The 13,452-nt window shown below is 35.9% G+C and overlaps 1 protein-coding gene across 1 annotated transcript in view; it reads left to right on the forward strand.

Moving 5' to 3' along the window:
• Positions 1-217: 217 nt before the first annotated feature.
• Positions 218-13,452, forward strand: part of LOC148952018 (phosphoglycolate phosphatase-like) — a 42,377-nt gene continuing 29,142 nt past the window's right edge. Inside the window, exon 1 of the mRNA XM_089088806.1 lies at positions 218-334. Within this exon, the coding sequence (XP_088944932.1) occupies positions 244-334 (91 nt within the window). The 5' untranslated portion in view covers positions 218-243. The remainder of the gene's footprint in view (positions 335-13,452) is intronic.

Raw genomic sequence — 13,452 nt, forward strand, 5'->3', positions numbered from 1 at the left:
TTATCAAATTGAAAAAAAATGTTCAATTGCAATGAGGGTGTATCTGACCTCTCCATATGGTTTTGCACATTGTTTAATTGCTTTATGTGCATATCTCAGGCCAAGGTTCCGTTCAATGAAAAGGGAATTTCGGGGAATAAAGGGAATTCCTACTAGCAAATAAAATTTTTTGGATAGAAAACGAATGTGGTACCATGGATGAACATGGATCGTTTCCAGGCAGTAAATTTAAAATTAAAACAAATGTCTTTGGCCCGTTCATTGAAAACCCTCTCTAAGGAGGAACTCAGAGCTTTTGTTGCTTCAATAGATTATGTTTTAACAGATTGTGATGGTAAAGTTGCCTGAATTTTTTTTCTGTTTCTTCCTTTTTAGTTGTAGACCTTGGGTAAAAGACCTCTTTATGGGAAAGATCACTTTTCTTTAGCATTCTGGAAAAATAGCAATGGGTTTTTGGCCCACCCCTATTTTACTACAGGATGATGGGTAGATTTGCAGGTGGAACAATAATTTAGCTAGGATGAAAGTGAAAATGTCATTTGATGCCTTTTTTATGCTCTTTCATAATCCAATAATTGCTTCTGTTGCAAATTGCATCTTGAGCCCTTAAAGGGGCCCAAAGGTTATTTTATATGAATTATGAAAGAGCATAAAAAAAGATTCAAATGATGTTTTTACTTTCATCCTAGCAAAATTATATAGCCTAGGCCTAGCCTACTGCAAATTTGGTAAATTTTTACCAAATCCTATTATTGAGTTATGAATAAAGTGAATATACCAATTGATGCCTTTTTTATGCTCTTTCCAAATATAATAATCATTTTTGTTGGAAATGAATTTTTTCCCACCCCTATATACCAATTCAGGGTATATATTTGCCTATTAGCTTAGGGGGGTGGGGTAAAGTTCTACAAAATCATATTATTGAGTTAGGACTAAAGTGAACACACCATTTGATGCCTTTTTTTTTGCTTATTACAAATATATTAAGATTTTCTTTGGGTATTGAATTTCAGCCCCCCCCCCCTATATAGGCTATACCTAACCTAGGCCTAGCATAATCCTGAATTGGCATATATGAGGGGGGGGGGGCTGTAATTCATTTCCAATAGAAATGCTTATTATATTTGTAACCAGCATAAAAAAAAAGGCATCAAATGGTGTATTCACTTTAGTCCTAACTCAATAGCCTAATATGATTTTGTAGAACTTTACCAAAGTTTAAACTTACCTCTCATTTACATCAGAAATAAAATTAACCCCACCCCCTAATGTGCAAATATATACCCTGAATTGGTATATATATAGGGGTGGGGGTTAAATTCATTTCTGACAAAAATGATTATTAGCCTATATTTGGAAAGAGCATAAAAAAGGTATCAAGGGGTATATTCACTTTATTTGTAAGTCAATAATATGATTTGGTAAAAATTTACCTTGATTTTTACAACGCCCCCCCCCCTAATGTGCAAATATATACCCTGAATTGTCAACAGTAAAGTTTTGAATTACAAAATTCAGCACTATTTTGGTCAATGGCATTTGAAAAACTTGAAACAGGCAGAAAATGGTTTGAATTGAGTTGCCTAATAAATAAGGTTTGAATTGTTATAAATAAGTATTTTTAGAATACATTATGCTAGATCAACTTATTTATAAACTAGTGAAATTTTTTTAACCACTTTTCAATAACTTAACTAGTGTTCATAACTTCTTTGTGTGGTTACAAAATGAATTACCTTTGGGGCCCCTTTAAGGGCTGAAGATGCAGTTTGCCACAGAAGCAATTATTCTGTTATGAAAGAACATAAAAAATGGCATCAAATGACATTTTCACTTTCATCCTAGCTAAATTATTGTGCCCTGCAAATTTACCGGATAATGCAATGTGAAAGTAGGCTAGTTTCAAGACCCCCACCATCTTTGTGAAATTTCACCAATAATTTGTGAGCATAAATTTAAAATGTGGTGTCTCTTTTGACTAGCAACTGAAAAGAAAAAATTATATTTAATATTTGTGTTTATAGAATAAATATCTAGCAATATAAATTACATTTTTAGAATCAGAAGAAAATCAGCTTTCTGTTAATATGTGGATAAAACTGAAACACTGAAAGGATACATAGGCTACATCTAAATACAATAATTGGTATTTCCAAAAAAAGGTCCTTGTAGGAAAGTCAATAAACTAATAATTTCAAGTGTTTGATCTTAAATAATAGGCCTATTAATAATAACCACATTGATGCATAGCTTAGATTTTTAGCTATTCTTTAATATATACATTTATTTTCAATTCCTCTTTGATAACAAGGTGTGAGGGTTTTAGTTTTACTTAATTTTGCTCAATTGAATACTGTTTTTTTACCATACTACTGCAAATTGGAGCAACAGATGAAAGCTTTAGATGCAGTGTCTCAGAGAGATATTTTTATGTTGCTTAATTGTAGATATTTCTATTACTGAGGTATGAGTTAGGTGAACATGCAACTCAATTCCTTTTTAGACTGTTTCCAAAGATAATAGGGTAAAAAACCAGTATCCAATTGAGCTAAATTATGTTGAACTCAAACCCTTGCATCTTGTTATCAAATAGGAATTGAGAAGAATTGTATATGTCAATGAATAGCTAAAAATCTAAGCTAGGGTAAAGGTACCAATGATTCCACAGTTTTTGTAAAAAACCAGTTTTAATACTCCAGAAGTCTGAATTTAAAGACTTTTGGTTTGAAAAGGGTTTCAGTATATAGAAAAAACATCTAGAATTCTAACTGTTTAATGAGAAGTTTGAAGTTTTATCTGAGAAGGGTACAAAACTCCAATTTTCAAAAATTAGAGCACTTTCACCTACAAATTCAACACAACAAAAAAGTTACCTGTTTTCGACGCAAGTCGGAACCCAATTGGACACATGTTGGAATACTCGGGGAATACCTGTTGGTGGAACCTGGTGTATTTGACATGTGTTGAAATACTTGGGGAATACATGTGGGCAGAAACTGGTGTATTTGACATGTATATTCTTGTTTCTTTGTTTTTCTTCAACTTTATTTAATGTATAAACCACTATGCAAAAAATAGAAGTTATAAAACTAACAAAATTGTTTCAAGTATGTAGTATTGATCGTGTATTTCAAAAAGCCCAAGAGCCATATACAAACAAAAAATATGAAAATAGAAAAATTACAACAGAGAAAATTACAAACACAAATTAACATGAATACATACCAAAAAATACCTTCTGGTAAAATACCAAAAAAAAAAAAAAAATAACTTTAATTCCATATAATTAATAATAATTAATTGTAAAAACATTTCCTTCTTTTTAATACCTTATCTATGTACGCACCAAAACGAAATATTGTGGTTGGATTACTACTTTGTAAGATATTTGGAAGCAGCAAATCAATCCCATGTAAGTAATTTTCCCTTAAATCAGAGAGCACCGGGCACTTTCGGAGAAAATGGTCCAAATCTTCGTCCTCATCCCTACAAAGAGGACACACATACCGACCATCAGGATGTACTATCCCCCTGTCGAACACCATTTGTCTACTCTGGATTGGAAGGCAATTCGCCCTAAGCTGAATCCATCAACATAAAATCATAGCCGGTAAATTGAATTTAAAATAAATTTCCTCTCCAAAACTAGGTTTAACCTGGTTATAATGATTCAATGTAGCAGAATTTAAAACCAGCCCTTGCCAATACTGAATTTCTTGACCCTCTAAGATAAATCGTACCTGGCTTACTAAATTTGTTGGTAGATCATGGGAACCAAGACCGTCATTCCATAAGTAAGCCATTCCCACACTTTCTAGTAATGACCTAATTTGGGATGGCCACGACCTTTTCGAATCATAGCTCAACATCTGATAATAAGCAGCACTTACTAGTCTGTCTTCATTGCACCTAATAATCTTCAACCAAAATCTAAGCATCAAAATAGACCTACGTAGTTTTAACGAAAACAGGCCCATATCACCTTTCAGAACCTGTGAATGAGTTGTCTGATGTAATCCAAATAGTCTTTTATAATACTGGAGCTGGAGGGACTCAAACTTCTGTGCCGCTTCTCCGCCCCAAATCTCAGCTCCATACTCTAATACTGGTAAAATTTTTGTAATAAATATTCTTTTGTGCATTTTTAGGTTTTTAACTCCCATTATCGTCGGATTTCTAAAAATTGCAGACATGGCCACTTTGCCTCTATTAATTAGTTCATCAACATGACTCTTTAAACTTCCATTTTCCGATAAAACAAATCCTAAATATTTTATTCTATTTGGTATACCAAAATTGTTTTAAAAAATTTTAATATACATTATTAAATACAAATAGTATTTAGTATAACAAAATTGTTTCACTAGCATTTTGGAAGGGATAGGGTCTAGGAAAACAGAAGTGGATTTCAAGAAATCTAAGAAGTTTATTGTCATTATATTTGATTTAATGGATTTTATTTTCATATGCAGATTCTTAGTTTCATCCAAAAAATAGCTTAGGATTTTTTTTTCTGGGGGGGGGGGTCACTTATGATATTTCTGTGACATGGTTCTAAGTTTTCACCCCCCCCCCCTAGAAAATACGATTTTTGAAATTTGAGTTTTTTTTACTTTAAATGATAAGTGCTAAGGAAAGGGAAAAATGACTTCCATGTGAACCTCTGCAATTTTTGGCAGTAGTGGGTACCCATAAATTCAACAGCTATATTTTTGTCAGTGGACCCTGGAATTTCAACACCAATTTTTTCTCATTTGTTTTAGATGTTCAGTGAAGTTTTTACAGAGTCACCTATATTTCGAAAGGGCCTTTTGCTGTCTGTTAAAAGTTTTGACAAAGTTACTACAAGATATTCGCAAAAGATATAAACAATTCACAGAAGCCATTATTTACGTTTGAATTTGAATGAAGGAACATTTAGTGCACCTGGTATTCCACTACATTAAACAAGAATTTTTGACACTTGGAACCTAGTTTTGACAATGTAAAATTTATTGCAATTCTAATTTAATTTTATCATGAAAAAGCTAATTTGGCTAGAATTCAGATAAAATCAGATATATCTTGATGCATTGAAGCTAATCCCAATTTTTTTTTTTGCAATAAATAAGCAAGTAACAGCAGTTTGAACATTACATACATGAAAAATTGTAAGGAGCTCCTTTTTTGTTGAAAACAGGATTCTGACTGAATTAATTGTTCTTTTTTTGTCTGGGTGTACTGGATATTGTGTGAACGTTTCCTATTGTTGGAATACAAAAACGGCTTCAAGAGATGATGCTCCAAGTCACGGCTAAGCAGAGTTATTTCATTTTGAAGGAAAATTTTGACAGGGGTTCAAAAATTGCACTGTCAAATCATTGGTACTGTTTCTTAAGTTTGGAAAAAAACCATTGATGTGGCTTATGATTCTACTCAAATAACAGTTATTGTATTCTCAGAGCTAAAACCAGAGAAAAAGAAACTGATGATGGGTAATTAAGGTATAATGTTGTTTTTTCCAAATTGTAATAGGTATAAATCAAGTGACAAATTTCTAAGAATTAGAAATCAGAAGAGGCTTAACATGGGAGCTTAGAAATACCTTCCCAGAGTATATTTTTGGCCCTGGATTCAATACCAAAAGTTTCATTTTCCTACCCTAACCCCTTTCCAAGATAGCAAAAGTAGCTAAACTAGAATTTAACCTCCTATCTTGATGTATATATCCTTTCAGTGTTTCAGTTTTATTCACATCATAGGCAGCACAATAGCGCTGCCTAAGTAAAGAACAATGTCGGCACAATGTATTATTTGTTTATTTTTTTTTCTTGGTCTTAGACCAGGGCACTTTGTATCAAAGGAGTTGTCATAGAAACTTCGAAAAGGGCTCATTTGATTGGAAATTGGAGTGGCTAGTGTCCTTTTTAATAGTCGAAAGTTGTTGGAGGGCAACTAGCCCCCCTCCCACACACCCATCATTCTCCCAAACACAACCCATCAAAATTTTGAGATAGCCATTTTGTTCAGCGTAGTTGATGCCCAAATAGAAAATATGTTTTTGAGGAGATCTCTCCCCCAAAGCCCTCAGGGCTAGGATTTTAAGTTATGCCCCGGGGACATATAACAACGATGTTGGCACAATGGATTATTTATTATTTTTTCCTTTAGACCAGGGCACTTCGTATCGAAGAAGTTGTTGTAGTTACTTTGAAAAGGGCTCATTCGATTGGAAATTGGAGTGGCTTGTGCCCTTTTTAATAGTCAAAAGTGATTGGAAGGCAACTAACACCACATCCATGCCACCATTTCCCGAAATAAATCCAATAAAAATTTTGAGATAGGAAATTCATTCGATTGGAAATTCAAAGGGCTCATTCGATTGGAAATTCAAAGGGTTAGTGCCCTTTTTAATAGTCAAAAGTGATTTGAGGGCAACTAACCCCCCTCTCACGCCCATCTTTTCTCCAAACACATCCAATCAATATTTTAGATAGGCATTTTATTCAACGCAGTTGAAAGTTTTGGAAATTAGGTCTTTGAGGGTGACAACCCCTCCCCCCCCCACAACCCTCAGGGAAAGGGTTGTAAGTTATGCCCTGGGGGTATATAAATTAATAATAATAATAATAAATAATACATTGTGCAACATCACTCTTATATGCCCCCAGGGCATAACTTAAAACACTTACCCTGAGGGTTGTTGGGGAGTGACCTCCTCAAAAATATATTTTCTATATGGAAATCAACTACACTGAACAAAATGGCTATCTCAAAATTTTTATTGGATTTATTTCGGGAAATGGTGGCCCTTTTGGAGTTTCTACGCTTTCAACAAAACCCGTATATGCCCCCAGGGCATAACTGACAACCCGTGCCCTGAGGGCTGTGAGGGGGGGAGGGGTTGTCATCCTTAAAGACCTAATTTCCAAAACTTTCAACTACGTTGAACAAAATGGCTATCTAAGATATTGATTGGATGTATTTGGAGAAAAGATGGGCGTGAGAGGGGGGTTAGTTGCCATCAAATCGAATGAGCCCTTTGAATTTCCAATCGAATGAGCCCTTTTTCAAGTTTCTACAGCTAAGATTTCAATAAAATTTTATATGCCCCAAGGGCATAAGTTATAGCCCTTGTCCTGAAGACTGTGGGGGGAGTGTCCTGCTCAAAGGTATAATTTCCTGAACTTTGAACTGCGTGGAACAAAATGGCTATCTCAAAATCTTTATTGGATGTGTTTGGGATAAATGGTGGGCGTAGAAGGGGTGTTAGTTGCTTTCCAATCACTTTCGACTATTAACAAGGGTACTAGCCATTTCAATTTCCAATCGAATGAGCCCAATTTGATGTTTCTAAGACAACGCGTTCTATAAAACCTTATATGCCCCAGGGCATAATTTACAACCCTTGTCCTGAGGGCTGTGTGGGGTATAAATTAATAAATTAATAATAATAATAATAAATAATACATTGTGCAACATCACTCTTATATGCCCCCAGGGCATAACTTAAAACACTTACCCTGAGGGTTGTTGGGGAGTGACCTCCTCAAAAATATATTTTCTATATGGAAATCAACTACACTGAACAAAATGGCTCATTCTATTGGAAATTGAATGGGCTAGTGCCTTTTTTAATAGTTGAAAGTGATTGGAAAGCGACTAACCCCCCTCTCACGCCCACCCTTTTCCCAAACACTTCCAATCAAAATTTTTAGATCAAAATCAAATCCGTTTTTTTTCAACGCACTTGAAAGTTCTTTAAATTAGGTCTTTTAAGATGATAACCCCCTCAGAGCCCTCAGTGCAAGGATTGTAAGTTATGCACTGGGGACATATAAAGTTTATATAGAAAATTGTTATAGAAATTTCAAAAAAGGCTCAAATGATTGGAAATGGAAATTCCTCTTTTTAATAGTCGAAAGTGAGTGGAGAGGAATTAACCCCCTCTTACGCCCACCATTTCCCCGAAAACGTTCAATCAAAGTTTAGAGATAGCCATTTTGTTCAACGTAGTTGAAAGATCTGAAAATTATGTATTTAAGGATGATAAACCCCCCAGAGTTCCAAGGGCAAAGGTGGTAAGTTCTACCCTGGGAGAATATAAGGTTTTTATTGAAAGCGTAGAAACTCCAAAAGGGCTCATTCTATTGGAAATTGAATGGGCTAGTGCCTTTTTTAATAGTTGAAAGTGATTGGAAAGCGACTAACCCCCCTCTCACGCCCACCCTTTTCCCAAACACATCCAATCAAAATTTTTAGATCAAAATCAAATCCGTTTTTTTCAACGCACTTGAAAGTTCTTTAAATTAGGTCTTTTAAGATGATAACCCCCTCAGAGCCCTCAGTGCAAGGATTGTAAGTTATACACTGGGGACATATAAAGTTTATATAGAAAATTGTTATAGAAATTTCAAAAAAGGCTCAAATGATTGGAAATGGAAATTCATCTTTTTAATAGTCGAAAGTGAGTGGAAAGGAATTAACCCCCTCTTACGCCCACCATTTCCCCGAAAACGTTCAATCAAAGTTTAGAGATAGCCATTTTGTTCAACGTAGTTGAAAGATCTGAAAATTATGTATTTAAGGATGATAAACCCCCCAGAGTTCCAAGGGCAAAGGTGGTAGGTTCTACCCTGGGGGAATATAAGGTTTTTATAGATAGAGTTGTCGTAAAACTTCAAAAGGGGCTCATTCAGTTCGAAATTGAGAGGGCTTGTACCCTTTGTAATAGTTGAAAGTGATGGGAGGATAATTAACCCCCCTCTCACGCCCACCATTTCTCCAAACACATCCAATCAAAATTTTTAAGAAAGCCATTTTTTTCAAGGTAGTAGAAAGTTCTGGAAATTAGGTCTTTGAGAATGACACCCCCCATCACTGAAGGCAAGGGTTGTAAGTTATGCCCTGGGGGCACATAAGATTTTTATTGAAAGTTTTGTCGTAGAAACTTCAAAACGGCTCATTTGATTGGAAATTGAAAGGGTTAGGGCCTCTTTTAATAGTTTAAAGGGATTGGAGAGTGACTGCCGCGCCTCTCACGCCCACCATTTCCCCAAACACATCCAGTCAAAATGTTCAGATAGGCATGTTGTTTAACTTAGTTGAAAGTTCTGGAAATTTGGTCTTAGAGGATGACAACCACCCTAACAGACCTTAGGGTAAGGGTTGTAATTTATGCCCTGGGAGCATATAAGGTGTTTATAGAAAGCCTTGTTGTTTTCAAAAGGGCTCATTTGATTGGAAATCGAAAGGCCTCGTGCCCTTTTTAATAGTCGAAAGTGATTGGAGGGCAACTAATCCCCCTTCCACTCCCACCCTCCCAATTGCTCATTATGTTTAAAAACTAAATGCTGCCTTAAGATTTTAGTCAAAATGCACTGTGATAATGCTAATTCCCAATAAGGCATCTCAGCAGTATCCCAAGAACGACTTAGGGTATTATGTTCAAACTTTTGGGGCTACTTCTGCTCTTAAAACTTAACCAAATCAAAATAGCGTAAGTGTATCCAAGCTATCAAAGAAAGTAAATAGATTTTTTTGCAAATAGTATCAAGTTTTCCATTTCAAGTAAAACTAGAGGAGGTATGAAACTAAGTTAAACAGTATTATTTGTGTCTAGATATTTAAAAGAGTGTATGTTGTTAAAAGTTGCTGAAAATTTTTCTCCAGCTTACAAATAGCAGGCCAAACTATAAAGTCTTAAAAACGAAAAGATTTAAAGTATTTTTTTCTTTTCTCCTGAAAAGATTATGTCAATATAAAACGAGCAGAAATTAATTAAAAAACTTTTTCCACAAAATAAATTTTTCAAAGAAAAGTAAAGAACTCCATTAATCAAAAAATGAGCAAAAATGAAATAAAATAATCTACCTAGAATGAAACTACCACAAATCAGCATTGATAAATAAATGAAACCCAAAACGAACAGAAATTATAATAAATAATCGAGTCAAACTCAAAACGAGCAGAAATTAACATAAGTTGGGCGCAAACCCCCCATACCTTCCCAAGGCCAGAACAAAAATTACACTTTACTGAAAAAATACAAATGAATGTGCATTGTCAGTTTAATATACATATACTGACATTTAGTAATCAAAATGTTAATATTATTTGATTTATTAAAGTTATAAAAGTAAAAACATTTATATTTTTTCAGTAAAGTGTAAACTTTGTTCTGGCCTTGGGAATGCATAGGGGTTTTGCGCCCAACTTATGTTAATTTCTGCTCGTTTTGAGTTTGACTCGGTTATTTATTATAATTTCTGATTGTCTTGGGTTTCATTTATTTATCAATGCTGATTTGTGGTAGTTTCACACTTGGTAGATTATTTGATTTTAATTTCACTCATTTTTTGTTTAATGGAGTTCTTTACTTTTTTTTGAAAAACTTATTTTGTGGAAAAAGATTTTTTAATTAATCATATTCAATAATCAGAGCACGATGTGTAGCAAGCGTTTTTGCGAATCTTTGCTTAGTATATAATCGGATGGAGCTCACTATACCATGCCTTGGTCGGCCGTTATGTACCCGCATGCGTAACCAGAATTTAGCGTCCACACAAGCATCTACAAAATCCGAACTATCAGACCAGTGAGGTATTTCCGAGCAAATCCAAACACGACAAATTGGTACTGCGGCCTTTTCCGCACACTGCAGGGCATGAACTATTTCGCTACAGTATATATAATGATAAGTACTTGTTTATTACTTGCTGCAACTGAAGAAGATTTATGAAGTAGATTGTAAGGGAAGCGAATTCTTGCTAAAATACCGTCATATATCTTCTGATACAAGGGGGTATTAATTTTATCCCACATAACTTTCTGATGCCATTTACTTCCACTGGGCAGATCAGGGTGGGATTTCAAAGATGTATTAGATGGGAAAACATTAACAACTGGTAAGTGGTCAGATGCGCTGATAGATGTATCCACATGTGACTGGCAAAGAGGAACTGGTTGATGTGAATACATTATTAAATCAAGAGATGAATTTGCTCCACAGTTATGCATATACGTGAATCGAAATCATTTTCCATTATGTTTAGATCAGAGCGTGCAGTTAAGGGTACTTGGGATCTAGGTCTTTCTGAATTCATCAAATCACAGTTCATATCTCCTGCAACAATGTATGACAAATCTTGGGTGCGACAATTGGCAATAGCGTTTGCTAATTTCCAGCAAGCACTATGGAACCTGGCATCTGATCTAGATGATTTGTAGTCTATAGGCACATAAACTGAGAAGATTATTGTCCGTTCAATCTTGATCGCAAGAAAATTATCGGATACTTGGAAAACTGTCGCGCGTAAAGACTTTGAAGCAAGGATTGCCATACCGCCTGAGGGACGGCCTCTACCACTCGATTTCGCACCAACAGCAAAAAGATCGATTGAATACAATATTTAACAGTTCAGTTTCTTCTTTTGTCAGGAAATGTTCCTGGAGACATACAACTTTATGACTGCGAATTATGTTTTCGAGGAATGGCAGTTTGTTGATTACACTTCCATTAATGTTCCAAGTAATCAAACTTAATTCGCGATTCATTTCTTCACTGCATGTAAATCTTGCACTTCTAGACAGCAGATACTATAGTATGGATTTTTGTCTGAACCACAAGAGTGCGCCTTTACTCGGTTTGCTGCAAGGGTTGTCCTTGGTGGTACTGTGGTTATCCTCACATCTTGAACGCTTGGCCTCGTTTTAGTAGAATTTGGCCGCGTGACGAAATACTTAACAATTGAAACATCTCATTGGAAAAAGCAGACATTCAGAAATTGGGATGCGTTCGTAATGACTCACTGGGGGCGATTTAATGGCGTTTCCAAGGTCCACTTTGGAAGAGAACTGAAGTTTGAACAACCTAGAATTACCCAAGTGCAAAGCTCTCGAACAATTCGGAATAATCTCGCAGAGTTCCACATCGCTCTTATCTGTGGGAACGTTGCGTGCTGTTCCATAGAAAGATGGTTGTTTCACTTTTGCCTCAACAGATCTAACGTTAGCGCATAACGCCTGCGCAACTGCGTTGGCAGACTCCTTATAGGCTAGTACTACGCGCCACCCACTCTTCAATGCTCGCAGTTCAACAATACTAGAGGAATTGTCGCCACATACCTTATCTAAGTACTCCTTCTCATTTCTCATTTTTTCCTTTAGACCAGGGCACTTCTTATCGAAGAAGTTGTCTTAGAAACTTCGAAAAGGGCTCATTCAATTGGAAATCGGAGTGGCTTGTGCCCTTTTCAATAGCCGAAAGTGAATGGAAGGGAACTAACACCCCTTCCACGCCCACCATTTCCCGAAAGACATCCAATCAAAATTTTGAGATAGCAATTTTGTTCAGCATAGTTGATTTACAGATAGAAATTATGTTTTTAAAGAGGACACTCCCCCACAGCCCTCAGGGCAAGGGTTGTAAGTTATCCCCTGGGGGCATATAAGGTTCTTATAGAAAGTGTTGTCGTAGAAACTTCAAAAAAGGCTCATTCGATTGGAAATTCAAAGTGCTAGTTCCCTTTTTAATAGTCGAAAGTGATCGGAGGGCAACTAACCCCCCTCTCACGCCCACCTTTTCTCCAAACACATGCTATCAAAATTTTAAGATATCCATTTTGTTCAACGTTGTTGCAAGTTCTGGAAATTAGGTCTTTGAGGATGAAAACCCCCCACAGCCTACAGGGCAAGGGTGGTAAGTTAGACCTTGGAGGCATATATGGTTTTATAGAACGCGTTGTCATAGAAGATTCGGAAAGAACTCATTCGACTGAAAATTGAAATGGCTAGTGCCCTTTCTAATAGTCGAAAGTGATTGGAAGTCAACTAACACCCCTTCCACGCCCACCATTTCCCCAAACTCACCCAATCAAAATTTTGAGATAGCAATTTTGTTCTGCGCAGTTTAAAGTTCAGGAAGTTATACCTTTGAGCAGGGCACCCCTCACTGTCTTCAGGGCAAGGGTTATAAGTTATGCCCTGGGGGCATATCAGTTTTTATTGAGATCTTTGTCATAGAAACTTGAAAAAGGGCTCATTCGATTGGAAATTCAAAGGTTTAGTGCCATTTTTAATAGTCGAAAGTGATTTGAGGGCAACAAAAGCCCCTCTGACGCCCACTTTTTCCCCAAAAACATCCAATCAAAATTTTAAATAGCGATTTTGTTCAGCGTAAATGATTTCCAGACAGAAATTATGTTTTTGAGGAGGACACTCCCCCACAGTCCACAGTCCACAGACCTTTTTAGTAGCCAAAAGTTATTGGAGGACAACTAACCCCCCTCTGACACCTAACTTTTCCCCACACACATCCAATCAAAATTTTAAGATAGCCTTTTTGTTCAACGAAGTTGAAATTTCTGGAACTTAGGTTTTTCTGGATGACAACCCCCTAGCCCTTAGAGCAAGGGTTTTAAGTTATGCCATTGGGGCATATAAGGTTTTTATAGGAAGCGTTGTCATAGA

This window comes from Artemia sp. Qi Xiang Cuo, chromosome 5 (genome assembly GCF_049724085.1).
Source record: "Artemia sp. Qi Xiang Cuo chromosome 5, ASM4972408v1, whole genome shotgun sequence".
NCBI lineage: Eukaryota > Metazoa > Arthropoda > Branchiopoda > Anostraca > Artemiidae > Artemia > Artemia sp. Qi Xiang Cuo.